General features: G+C 54.2%; 1 protein-coding gene across 3 annotated transcripts in view; it reads right to left on the bottom strand.

Moving 5' to 3' along the window:
• The window catches only part of MICAL3 (microtubule associated monooxygenase, calponin and LIM domain containing 3), a 143097-nt gene that overhangs the window by 71228 nt on the left and 57912 nt on the right, over window positions 1-13957 (bottom strand). For all 3 annotated transcript variants that reach the window (XM_040233628.1, XM_040233629.1, XM_040233630.1), the window contains exons 2-3: window positions 3168-3505; window positions 1605-1812 (exon numbers count right to left, since the gene is read on the bottom strand). In XM_040233628.1, coding sequence (XP_040089562.1) covers window positions 1605-1812; window positions 3168-3431 — 472 coding nt within the window. In that variant the 5' untranslated portion in view covers window positions 3432-3505. The remainder of the gene's footprint in view (window positions 1-1604; window positions 1813-3167; window positions 3506-13957) is intronic.

Raw genomic sequence — 13957 nt, 5'->3', positions numbered from 1 at the left:
CCCATCCTCCCTGATGTGCTCAGAGCCCTCCCCCATCCTCCCTGATGGGCTCAGAGCCCTCCCCCATCCTCCCTGATGGGCTCAGAGCCCCCTCATCCTCCCTGATGGGCTCAGAGCTCCCCCACCCCTCCCTGATGGGCTCAGAGCCACAGTGACAGAGCAGAGCCTGTGACGCTGACAGGACTCACCACAGAAGGTGGAAGATGGGCCCCAGGGGCACCTCCCACTGGACACAAAGGGCTGCACTGCCTCCTGAACTGCCCACGGCTTTTCTCACCTCATACCTCGCTGATGGCCACACATTCATACACGCTGAAGGGGCACCCTCCATCTAGCCTCAGTCTCTTACTGCCCCCCTCCCACCTCTGGTCCACAGGTGTAGGAACTAAGGCTCAAAACGATAGAAAATCTTGCTCATTATCACAGTGAGAGTTATGTATTTGTTCAACTTCCAGTGAGTACCTCCCAGGTGCCAGGCACGGCAGCAGCCCAGGGCTGCTCAGAGAGGGTCCGGGCTCTAAGACAAATCCTGTCATGCACAAGGCAGACAAGCCCACTGATGTGGCGATCCTGTCCTCTGCTAAGACCGATGTGCCGGCAGGCTGTGACAACGTGCTAGGAAACATGCTAATCCTCCTTGAAGTCACCTCAGTTACTTCCCCCGCTGCCCACCCTCCGGAGTCACACTCCCAGCCTCCTTAAATCCTCTGCTGGCACACACTATAGCTGTACACAACTGAGTTCCAAGATGCTTTATACAGCACAGCCCAACAGACAGACAGAGCGCTTCTGCTACCAGGGGAATGTGGCATCTGTTGGCCAGCAGGTGATAAACTGGCACAACTGCTTTGAAGCCGATGTTTACAGGACACACCTGAAGAGCTCAGAACAGCAGCTCCTTGATAAGGCTCCCCTGAAACCATCAGTGATGATCAACAGACAAGACTCCAGCGTCATAAAGCAGACAGTCTGTTCTGAACCACTTTTCAGATCAGCGTGAAAACAAAAGCACTGTCTGCATTAATGTCTGCTGACTCAAGCCCGGGCCCAGGCCGAGCCTGGAGGGGGCCAGAGTCCAGCAGGAGCCCCGCGTGCTGCAGACTTCACGAGAACCACCCGACGAAGGAATCCCACTATCGACTGGCCACTCACAGCCAGACCAGGAGTCTGTCCTTCTAATCCCCAGGGCCACCCCCAGAGCATGTGCCCTCTCGTCAGGAGGCACCCACAGCAGTGCATCACAGCGAGCCCACACCTCCGGCCTCTCCCTCTGAACTATGAGCCACCAGAGGGTCAAAGCCCACACTGGAGGTCTGTTTCCCCGAATGGCCCCAGGGCCCACCCCACCCACTGCCAGTGCTCAGTAAGAGCCCAGGACCTTAGAGCTCCTTAAGCTAAACTCGTTTTGCAGGAGACACATTGGCACTTAAGAATCTCAAGTTACAGAACCTCCAGAGGGCAGGTACTCTGACTCCAAGTTGAGTGTGCTCTCTATACAACAGACATGAACGATGACAGGGCACACAGCTTCTAGAATCTGCCTGCCATTGTCCCCTGAGAAGTGGGCAGAGGCAGGATTCCATAGGAAAGCTGATCTTACTTACTGATGTGGTCAATGGCCCCAGCACAGAACTTGCCATAGAACTTCTTGGCACCCAGACCTCGCAGGTCATGTATGGTGAACGGCCAGAGGTGCAAGACGTTGTTGCGGGAGAAGGCGTCTCGCTTCTCAATGACGACCACCTTAGCTCCCAGCAAGGACAAATCGATGGCTGTGCGGAGACCGCAGGGGCCAGCTCCAATGATGAGACACTGAAAGACACGGCTGCTTTCAGGGCAAAGGCAGCACTCTTGACTTCATGACTACCATTCCCCAAAGCCCCCTCAGGGCTATTCTCCCCATTACCAAGAAACATTCACTCCCATCTGGGTCAGAGTGGAGCACCCACAATGGCTTCAGAGAGAAGCTGTGAGCGCTCTGGATGGAGGAGGACTTGACTTTCACTGCTGGACAGAAACTCAGACAGGGCACCCGCAGATCTTTACCTGGGCCATGACGTCAACACAGGATGAAACTCACATGTCACCTCTCATCAACCGGAGAAAACCTTCCGGAAGGCTTGTAAGTCAAGCAGATCTCCGTCCGCTTGAGGAGACACAGACCACTAAACACACAGCCAAGCAAGCCTGGGTCCTGGATGGACCTAGCGCTTGAAAGACTCCCAGGAGGTAATCCTCAGGAGTCAGAGCATTCTGTGCTGAAGAGAGTTCTTGAAGATCCATGTTCTAGAGAAGGACTAAGGCTGACACGGAACTAGTTCACATGCATGTCCAGAGGAGAGACAGGCACTGCCTCTGGCTTCAAATTCTCCCCATTCTTAATAAAACTCTGGAGCACAATCATAAAAGTAAGCCCTTGAATTACTTGAATTCTGTGTATGAATACCTACCCAAATACAAACCCACACAGGGCAAGTTAAGGCTCATGACATAGTAACAGCAGTCCTAATGTCATCTGCAACTTCTGCAAAAGCTAGCTTTTCCAGCTTCTCACAGAAAGGGCTCTTACATAATGAGGAAAACACAGAATATGTTATCCTTCTCCACTCCCCACGCCTCCTCCGGCACATGTGAGTGGACATCTTCGGTCTTTGCCTAAGATTTCTCTAGATTGTGAAGCAAGCAAAAGAAATTCTTTGGTTTATAAAGCCCTTGCTTATCAACACAGGCCTCTGGAAAACTGATGAAAGGAGTTCTGAAGCCTGTGGGAAATCCCCAAGTTGGCCAATACTCTGCACACCTTACCAGACACTGAGTCCAGAGGCTGCTCTGCCAAGCACCAGGCCACCCAGGCCAACAGGGCCTGGCTACCTCTGTGCTCAGTGGCCTGCATCCTCTAACAGTGTCAGAGTCAGCCAGAGCTGCAGCAAAATCAAACAGCCCACATATCAATTGGCTGCAGGGTAGTTCTCAGCAGCTGAGACCCCCATGTGCCTGTGTCAGTCCAGGGGTAAGAGCAGGGCAGGAGGGACAGTCGAATGAACACAGGCAGAGGACCCGTACGTGGCTGAGCCTGACACCTCCCCAGGCTGAGGCTGACCCCACCCAGCCTCACCGGCTACCTCTGCCCGATGCCCTCTCCCTCTCCAGCGAGTCCCAGGCCCTACCTTGGTGTTCGTGCACACCTTTCCCTTCTTGTAGTCTTTGTGGCTGCCCCGCTTGTCCAGCTTTGCCCAGAGGGCCTTGGCTTTCCAGTAGTTAAGCTTGGACTTGAGCTTGTGATAAAAGGAGCGGTGGTCCTTAGGCTTCAGTTCCAGGTGGTCGCAAAGCTCTTGGAAGGCCTTGAGGGTCCCCTTGCAGGTGGTGGCCTGCACGAAGCGGTCAAAGAGGACATGGGCCCGATTTGTGGCCTCGTTCTTACTCTTCTCCATGTCCCCACTCTCGGCGCCCTGGACAGGTGGGGCAGGGGGAGGGCTGTGGACCCGCCTGACGCTGTCACATTAACCTAATAAAGAAAAAGGGTTGGTTAGCACATCCCGGTCGGTATCTAAAAACATCTTCTAGGAGAGAGTTTCCAAGTGCAGCAGTCATCTGTTAGACAATGTAACATGCAGCCTGCCCTCCACACGCCAGGCACCATCTGCGGCCCCAGGAATGGAGAGGAGCAAGACCGCCGCTGATGTCAGGGACATCACAGCCGAGCAGGTGAGACAGGCTCACGCTCTGCTGAGCATCAGAGAGGAGAGGCACGGGGCTGGGGACACGGGCAGAGGCCCCGTTACGGGGAAGGGGTCCTCACCCAAGATGGGCCTCTAAGGGACAACAGCTGAGCTTTCCAGGAGGAGCAAGTGTTGGCCAGCAGGGGAGAAGTGCAGGACATGGAGAGGAAGGAAAGTGGAAGGCTTGCAAGAGAGACTTACAGAGGAAGGACGGAATGAATGGTGACACCAGGCCAAGGCATGACAAAGAGAAACACTCATCTGGGGTGGGGCGCGCGGCGAGCTCCCCTCTGACCCTGCTACCTCTGACCTGCCTTGGTGGAGGGGCACACTAGGCAGTCGGCTGAGGCCCAGGGGGCCCGGCGTCCAGGTGGGAGCAGCCCACTCGAGGCTGGTCAGATCGCACACGAGAGTCCTGGCAAGAGGATGGCCCGGGGCTCCGGCCACCCGTCTGTGCTGCCACTCCTTCCACCCCTGAGATCTGAGACTCACGGACGGAAGGGGCGGCAGCACAGACAGCTGTCTGGAGAGATACAGAGGCACAGGGTGGGTGGGGGAGGAGGTAAGTGAACACGGTACAGACCCAGGGCAGGGAGCGGGGAGGCCTCAGAGGACCATGTTCACGTACCATCACCACCTAGAAGCAATGTCGAGAGCTGGGAGGCAAGGGGCCAAGGGCCAGGGTGGCGGGACAGCAGAGAAGCAGGGCAGGCCAACAAGACGTGCAGTGGCGTGGCCTGGGGTCCACGTGCGGACACCCGAAGGACACCGTGCCTCCCTCAGCCCAGCTCCCCACCGAGTGAGCGAGGAGGTGTGAGAAGCCCTCCTGGCCGCAGGGCTCACTGCTGGGGCTCCAGGTAAGCGGTCCTCTGATGCGTCCCCACCTCCCACTGAGCGAGACACAGGGCCTCACCGGAGCTCAGCCCTGTAGAAGCAGGAGTGACCCACTATTCAGCAAGGCAGCTGAGGGAGAAGGGAGCCACCAACTGTCTGCTGAGGAAGCCACCCGCCTGCCTCCCAGCTCTATCCAGAAGCAGCGCCGCAGAAGAGACCCGCCTTCCATCCTAAAACTCTCAGGAGGTGAGAAGCCCCTTGGAAAGGATTAGTAACACTCTGCTTCTCTCCCTTGACATGTATTATAAAGTTAAACCAGATCAACTGAGGCTGTGGGTGGTTTACCCTAGATACAAGGACTGCCATTTCCCGGGTTTCCCACATCACCAGACACAACAGTCCTCACGTTCTCGTCGTTGTTGCTGTTCAGTTGCGTCCGACTCTTTGTGACCCCATGGACTGCACCACGCCAGGCTTCCCTGTCCGTCACCAACTCCCAGAGCCTGCTCAAACTCATGTCCATCGAGTCGGTTATGCCATCCAACCATCTCATCCTCTGACATCCCCTTCTCCTCCTGCCCTCGATCTTTTCCAGCATCAGGGTCTTTTCCAATGAGTCGGCTCTTTACATCAGGTGGCCAAAGTATTGGAACTTCAGCTTCAGTCCTTCCAATGAATACTCAGGGTTGATTTCCTTTAGAATTGACTGGTTGGATCTCCTTGCTGTCCAAGGGACTCTCAAGAGTCTTCTCCAACACCACAGTTCGAAAGCATCGATTCTTTCATGCTAAGCCTTCTTTTTGGTCCAACTCTTACATCCATACATGACTACTAAAAAAAACCACAGCTTTGACTATACAGACATTTGTCAGCAAAGTAATGTCTCTGTTTTTTAATACGTTATCTAGGTTTGTCATAGCTTTTCTTTCAAGGAGCAAGTGTCTTTTAATTTCGTGGCTGCAGTCACCGTCTGCAGTGATTTTGGAGCCCAACAAAATAAAGTCTGTCACTGTTTCCATTGTTTCCCCATCTACGTGCCATTAAGCGATGGAGCCAGATGCCGTGACCTGTTCTGTGGAGGCCAAAGACGGTACTTCTTTATCTGACACACGCTGATTTGCTTCTCATCTCAAATACATCACTAACTCAACAACCTGCTATACACACTGCTAAAAACACAGCCTTTCCCAGCACCCCCGTGGCCAAGAGTTCAGCAAGAAATGGAACTGGAACCAACCTTCAGTTTCCCCAAAGCAAAAGTTTACTTTAGACAGTAGAACGCAGCAAGAGAAATATGTTAAAATTTCTCAAGAATCCATTCTTTTTCTTACAAGCCAGTGGTCATCTTAGAAATGTCAGGTGGTCAAAGTTTGTAAGTGGCAGAAAAAACCGGAAGTGTTTGTCCAGAGGTGGAGGAAAGGGGAACAGCCAGCCAGTGACTAGAAACCGAGGTTGCAGGGTGTGTGCTCCGTGGCCGCCCTCCTTGCCTCCTGCCCCGGGCGGCCCGGGAGGGACCTCTGCAGCTGTATCTGCTCCGTTCCTGTGGCAGCAGAGGGCTCCCACGATCCGGCCCCTGCCTGCCTACCTGCGTTCACAGGTGACTGGCACTCCTGCAGTCACAGTGTCTGGAAAGCACTGACCGCACCAACTCTGACGGCTCCGCCTCTCGTCAAGAAAGAAAATGATTTTTCTTTGTTCCTAAAGAGCAGCAGCCGCCTTCCGCTCCCTGCCAGGATGAGCAAGGAGCCCGAGGGACCTCTGTGTTCCAGCTGACCCCAACACACTCAAGATCCTGCCACATGCATTTCTAAAAGCCTCTCCCTCTCCCGAAGTCTCGGCATCTACTTTCAAAGAACTCTGAAGTGTGGGCCAACACCCCCTGGCTGTATGTATGTTTGAAATATACACCTCCAAAGAGCTGCCCATTTCCTCAAACCTCACCACACACAAACTCCTTCATTAACACCTGCCGCCCCACCCCCTCTGCTGATGCAAAGCGCTTTCAAATGAATAGGCTCCAGTCGGGGGCACACGCAGAGGAAGTGCCCATCCACGGGAGTTCACCCCAGGTCACTAATGACAGCAGATAAGTGGAGGGAAGGTGGCTCCTGGGACAGTGTGACAGGCGCCCGAGGTAAGACTACACAAGACCAATTCCCTCGGGCTGCCTCAGCTTTCCTCTTCAACAAGCCAAGAGGCCACAGCAGAGACACTCCAGTGCCTGTTCTGCAGCTCTGCTGGCGGGACGTCGCGTGCGGCCTGGGCACTGCCCAGTACTGGTCCACGCTGACGGCCGCTGGGCAGACAGAAGGCCCTTCCACCATTGCCTCCATGCCCTTATTCCTGAAGGTCAAACCCAGGTCATGCTTCTCCTAGCCTCTCCTGAACCACCCCATGTGCTGTGTATGTCCCAGCAGCCTGGGAAAACCAACAGTCATGATCACAGGAACCTACAGACCTGGAAACCCAGCCGGAAGGTGCCAGAAATCCAGGGGGTTGAAAAGCCAAGTATGGAAGGAAGGAACAAGGAAAGTGAGGAGTCTGAAGAAGGCTGGAGGAGGAAGGGAGGCCCGGTCTCCCGCAGCGGTGCGGTTTCTGCTGCTGGCGTTGCCTTGCATGCTCCAACTTCGGCAGCTGACTGCTGACTCAGAAGCACATTCCTTGGCTGTGGAAAGGAAAGTGCTGGAGAGACAGCCTATGAAGAACACGCGGGAGCAGAGCCTATGTTTCTATTTATAAGAGCAAGAGGCTGTCACTGCCTCATGGCTGGTTTGAGAACACTCAATCTCTGGCTCTTAGAATAGATGGGTGGTTACTTGAGGGGTGGGGGAGATTTATTTTTAAAGATAGAAAAAGGAAAGAGAATCAAAACAACAAAATGACAATTACACTTCAAGGATAAGAAATCAGAGCCAAGTTTGGTTAAATTTCTCCCAAGCTTCTCCACCACTAATATACCAGCATGTGTGCAAAGCTGACTCGTACAAGGCAATCTATGAAATGCTCCCTTCCTAGTGCACTCAGAGGCGCAGCTTGTCTGAACAGACCTTAGAAGGAAAGCAGACAGGAAGGCTTGTTTTAGAATGTCATTGGGAGGAAACTTACAGAGATTTCTTCGTGTTTGCGGAAACAAGGATCAAGGTGGCCAAACGCCTTGCGTTCTCGATCAGTTTCTCTAAAAAGGACCGCCCAGGCGGCCACCATCATCTGTGGATGGGGACACCGAGTCCCTTGCCTGGGGCGGCTAACTGAATCAGACCGTCTGGGAATGAAGCTCCTTGTCACCCCAACTGCTTCCCAGCTCTGGTCCCAAAGCCCTCTCATCCCTCACGGCCCCGGGATAAGGTTCTCTGGTTCCCAGGAAGCAGCTCACAACACCAGAAGGAAAGCAGAGCTTTTCGTGATCCTTGTTCCTGCCTCCGCTCACTCCCCATTCTGACTTTCCACCCTATTTAGCATCAGCTGGACACTTGGCAGGATGCTGAGGACACAGAAGCCTCCAGGTGGCCCTCCCCCCTGGTTCTGCTCTTTAGTCCCGCCCACCGGTCCTAATTCCACAAGCACGTGACTGAGCATCCCCACCCCCCCACCCCCGCCGGCTCAGGGCAGAAACACTCTAGTGTCTGTGGAGCTGACAAGGGCATCTGTCCGGGGGTCCCTGCGTGGCTGGGGAGGAGGAGGCGGAGAAGTGGATGGAGGTGACAGCGGAAACTTCTGTCTAATGGGAGGGCTATCCAAGAGCAGACGGCTGGGCAGGAAGAGCAACTACGAATGCGGCACTCTGCTATGGGCCCTCAGACCACTTTATTCTGGCTGTGAAACAGTCCTCTTTAGAGGGGCCAAGAAGAGCATGGACCATGACCTCTGGGTTCTCCTCCAAGTCTCCAATTCTGAGCAACACTAATCCCCAATACTGTGTTTTCTCAAAACCTTTTTACTTTCTTCAATAGCAACCTATTTCTTCAGGAAAAACACCTACAAAGCTGACAAATGAGTCAGAAAGGACTTCTGCTCATAGAGAACAGACCCATGGTTGACAGGGGGAAGCGGGGAGGGAGAGGGATAGGCAAGGAATTTGAGGTTGGTAAATGTAAACCATTATACTCAGAGCAGATAAATAAAAGGTCCTACTGTACAGCACAGGGAACTATATACTCAATATCTTGTGATAAACCACAAGCGAAGAGAAAACACAAAAAGAATATATATGTGTACAACTGAGTCACCGTGCTATAAAGCACAGATGAGCTGTACATCAATCAAAAAAGTTCTGTAAATATATATATGATCACAAAAATAAAATATTGAAGGATCAAAAAATAAAATATATATAAAACTGAACTTTAAAAAAAAATGACCCCTGCCCTTTGTCACCCCAAGCAAATACTAGAAAGAAAGTCCAAGTCAGAACCAAACACCACTAGACATAACAGCTGATGCCAGTGCAAGTGATGCAAACGCAGATGGCTGCCCCTCAACAACCCAGAAAAACAAGCAGTCACAGAGAACGCTTGCCCCAGTCCCAGGATCTCGGGAAGTTATCTTCACCTGCAAAGTGAAGGCAGTGCTCAACGAGTCACAGGGTTTTTTGTAGGAATTGAGGTAATGAATGCAAAATGTTAGCAGTGCTGGGTACACAGCCAGACAGAAGTGTTATTATTAACTAGTAGTTGATAACCCCATTCACAAAAGGTTACATTCAGCTAAGTAAGTGGCTACTCACATAACAGAATGAGAGAACTCAAGACAGCTCTGTCTTCTGAAAGAAAGAAGAATGTGATGAAGCCTCCTCTGTGCCCCCTGCCCATCCCCGCCTGTCCCAGAGGGTGTGACCAGGGCACTAGGCAGGAGGGGCTGAAGGAGAAGATACACCAGCAAGTTCCTGCCAGACTCCGACGTTCACAAGGAAGATACAAGGACTGTCGTGAAAGCGGCCAACACTCAGGAGTTACTAGCGGTCAGATCCAGACGGCATCTCAGCCTCCACCTCAATCTACCACCTGCGTTTTGCAGACAGGAAAGTGCTGCTTAAAGACACTTAACAGTCACACAGCAGGAGAGCGGTGGGGCCAGGCTCCGGCCCTAGAGCCCAAGGCCGGGGCTGCCACGAAGGAAGAACCACTCGAGACACAGCTTGAGAAACAGAGCCGTTAGAACAATGCGTGGCCGCCAGGCATAGAGCCTCCAGAAAGGCAGCTTCGGGTGACGTGAGCAAGGGTACACAACCAGGGTTCTTCTTCTTCTTACAGTGTATCACCGTATGGCCTCTTTGAGACGGAGCCCTTCAGTCAGTAAAGGCCAGGGCGCCTTGGTGTCCAGGGACTCCGAGTTTCTGCTCCCCAGCCTGCACCCTGCAGTGGCCCCTCTCAGGGAGCAGTGGACCACAGAGCATCTGTGAGTCAGCCAGCACTACTCGACCTGGCGCAGGGACTCACGGCAGGACAGGAGGGGGACCTCAGCCTAGTCTCTACCAAGAGTCCAGAGCTGCGGGACAGAGACCCAGAGTCTGAGGGCCACGAGGATCCAGGTGGGCAGGTGAGGAAAGAGACGGAGAGAGGCGCTCACTGAGGCTGTGGAAAAGCACAGCCAAAAGCTGTCTACTGTACACGGGCCGGCTCCGCTCCTTGGAGCTCAGCCCCGTGCACCCAGCTCCAGGCACAGAGCAGCTGCTCAAGAGGCTCTGCAGATTCGAGGCCCTGTGGCAGCCCAAAGGGACGCGACACCCCCACAAGGATGGTGGCGGGGCTGCAGGGAGACCCCTCCAGGACCCCTCCCCTTAGACGGACAAAGCTCCCAAAGCAGCGCTAAAGCCAACGTTTTTACAATGGCCTACATGGCATCTGGCCCCATCACTTCATGGCAAATAGATGGGGAAACAATGGAAACTGTGACAGACTTTATTTTGGGGGGCTCCAAAATCACTGCAAATTGCAGTATGATTGCAACCATGAAATTAAAAGACTCTTGCTCCTTGTTAAGAAAAGTTATGACCAACCTAGACAGCATGTTAAAAAGCAGAGACGTTACTTTGCCAACAAAGGTCCATCTAGGCAAATATGGTTTTTCCAGTGTCATGTATGGATGTGAGTTGGACTATAAAGAAAGCTGAGTGCCGAAAAAGTGATGCTTTTGAACTGTGGTGTTAAAGAAGACTCTTTAGAGTCACTTGGACTGCAAGAAGATCCAACCAGTCCATCCTAAAGGAAATCAGTGCTGAATAGTCACTGGAAGGACTGATGCTGAAGCGGAAGCTCCAATACTTTGGCCACCTGATGCAAAGAACTGGCTCACTGGAAAAAACCAATGCTGGGAAAGATTGAAGGCAGGAGGAGAAGGGGACAACAGAGGATGAGATAGTTGGATGGCACCACCGACTAAATGGACATGAGTTTGAGCAAGCTCTGAGAGTTGGTGAAGGACAGGGAAGCCTGGCGTGCTGCAGTCCATGAGGTCGCAAAGAGTCAGACATGACTGACTGACTGACTGACTGAACTAAAACACAGTAACACAATTAAGATTCTCTTTCATAAAATATTTTCCAAAACAAAAATTTAGCCATTAGAGTGACAACGTCTGACTTAAGACAACTGGGCTCCCACGCCTGCTTCCTCACTCTCCATCTGCTGCATAGATCACACAGCCTCTAGAAAACCCCACCATACACTCGTGAGCAGACAAGCCCCTCCAGCCTAGCGTTACCGTGAGAGGAGCTCTCAGCTCATGGACCCCCTGAGAAGGTCCCAGGAGCCCACACCCCTGACCTCGCCCTCTCGCTTCTCCTCCTGTGGCCCCCATGCTCGGCCCCTCAGCCACACGGGCCTCTTTGCTGCCTGCAAGCCCCTCACTGCCCTCCCATTTGAAATACTCTCCCCCAGGTCCAGTCGTGCATGCAGAACACACTACTGGGCAGCCGCTGTGTGCCGAGCGCTGTGTCGGGTCCTAGAAACGTGGGAACAGAGGAAAGCCTCGCTCCGCCTGGGCGCCGTCCTCTGAAGGGCCGGCACGTGTGTGCCACACCTTCACCACCCTTGGCTGTTATTCAGGTGTTGCCTCCTCAGTGTGGCCCTCCCTGACCCGCACCGGCTCATCTCCTTTCTGTTTTCCCCCAAAGCTCTCACCGCAATGTGACGTACTGGAAATGCTATTTACTGCCAGTCCTCCTCTCTAGAATGTGAACTCTGTGAGAACAAGGACGTTTGCCCTTTGTTCCCTGCTGCACCGTTGCACCCAGAACCCATTCCTGACTCAGAGCAGTGCACAAGTACCTCTCGGATTAGTGCATGGACGGGTGGCATCAGGGGTTCAGGCAGAACTCTGCTGGGACGTGAGATGAAGAGAAATCAAATGAAAATGCGCTCAGAGCCACCGGGTTGAGAGCAGGAACATGCAGGCCTGGGGTCCTATGAGGGGTCCTACGAGGGGACCCAGGCCTTCTCCAAGGCCACACCTGCTCACAAGGGCCCCACACAGCAGGAGAGGAGCCAAGACCTGGAGGCAGCTGTGTTCTCACAGCCAAACAGTTTCAGAGTAACTGACCCCCCCGCCCCCATGAAAGAATCTGGTTCCACAGAAGAAGAATTTATCAGTGTCAGGAAATGCTACATGGCAGCTCCCAGCCTACCTGTCCCCAAAGATAAAGTGAAGGACCTATAAGCTTTCCAGATCCAAGTTGTGTGTGTGTGTGTGTGTGTGTGAGAGAGAGAGAGAGATCTGCCTCAGAAATCCACGCTGCTGTCATAAGCCAGGGTGTCTGCAGCCCTCACTTGGGGCTGACAACAAAGGGGAGCGGCACCGCCCATCAGCTTGTGACAAGGTGCCCAGGGATGAGGTGGAGAAGGTGGGGGGGGGGGTGCCGACAGACAGCTAGACACCTGACACCCCAGCTTCAGGAGTTGGGTGGGGAGGCGACTCCTCTGAGCTGCAGCAGGAAAACAAGCTGGCAGCTCACACTGACACGGCCACAGAGCCAGGCCCTGCAGCCGGGGTGGGGGCAGCACCAGCATGGATTCAGGCCCCATCCAGGCCCACCTGCCTACTCTCGGCGCCCCCGCCCGCAGGGGCAGAGGCAGCGCCTTCGCCTCTCCACCTGCGATCACTCCTCACTCCCCTCGGGATGTCCCTCCAGTCAGGAGCCCTGCAAAACCTCTGAATCTGGCCCCATTCATGATCGAACGTGTGCCCGTGTCGGGCCATCCTTAAGTGTGCAGCTCGGGGCATCAGGTCATTCACATCCTGTGCGCCCTCCCGCACCCCTGCCCCCTGCACATCTCCAGCTGCGGCCCCTCCCTTCTGCTGCTTCCCCGTCCCCCTCTACCCGCCTGTCCCCACTGCTGGACCCCCTGGCAAGGCCCTGTCACCTTCCCCTGCCTCTCAGTCTGGCTTCTGTCTCCATCACTCCACCAAGGGCAGCGTGAAAGGCTGACACTTCAGTCCTTATCTCACTTATTCGCTTTCTGGAGCTCTTCCTGGAAACCCTCCTCTCCCTGGCTCGGCCTCCTGCTCTCAGCCACTATCTGGTCTCACATTGCTCAGCTCCTCACACGGCTATGGCTGTTTTGGCTGCCCCCCTCTCTTCATAAACTGGACGACCCCCCCACAACACTTCTATCTTTGCTGACCTTGCTCCTGACAGCCAAACGCTACTGGACCTCTTCATGTAGACACTCCATGGGGTCCCAGACCAAGCACACGGGACACTCTGTTCTCTTCCCCGGTTCTCTCCCCCTACGCACTCGGATGCCACCACCGTCCGCCCACCAATGAAGACTGGGGGTCATTTCAGACCCTGCTCTGTGTCCACCCCTCAATCCAATCACCTCAGAGCAAAGACCTGTTGATTCGAACTCTCTAGGACCTCTGGGTTCCAAAGCATCTCCCGACTGTCTTCTGGTAGAACACCTGTGGTCTCCAGCTTGGACCATTACAACTGCCTCTCAATCTGAAACTCCCCACAGGAGTGCCGGGTGCACTTTTCAAAGAGAAAACGTGATCTCTTCCCTTAAATGTGACCTGCTACACTCCCCCCAGCCCACTGTTTCCAGGAGGTAATCCAAAGCCTCAGCAAGGTTCACAAGGCCCCAGAGGTCTAGCAGCCACCTCGCCTCGTCCCATGCACACACAGACCGCTGTCCTCAGTCCGCAGTCATCTCCCGCACACAACACGGCTGTCACTCCTGCCCTCCACCTACGTGCTCCTGCTCAGCCGGGCCACCCCTCCCCCCCTCCGCACACCCCACTGCTCCGGGGCGAAGCCCAGGTCTGCCTCCGGCAGCTCAGGGGCACTGGCTGGCAGGAAGGGGCGCTCATTTCTGTACTGCAGTCAGCACACACGGCAATGGGAAGGAGAAGAGCGAGAATGAGAGGCCAGTGTGGGCCACAGAGGCTACAGAGTCCAGAGGAGAGAG

This window comes from Oryx dammah, unplaced genomic scaffold (assembly GCF_014754425.2).
Source record: "Oryx dammah isolate SB20612 unplaced genomic scaffold, SCBI_Odam_1.1 HiC_scaffold_29, whole genome shotgun sequence".
NCBI classification, from domain to species: Eukaryota; Metazoa; Chordata; class Mammalia; order Artiodactyla; family Bovidae; genus Oryx; species Oryx dammah.
This window is presented reverse-complemented; position numbering and strand designations above follow the sequence as displayed.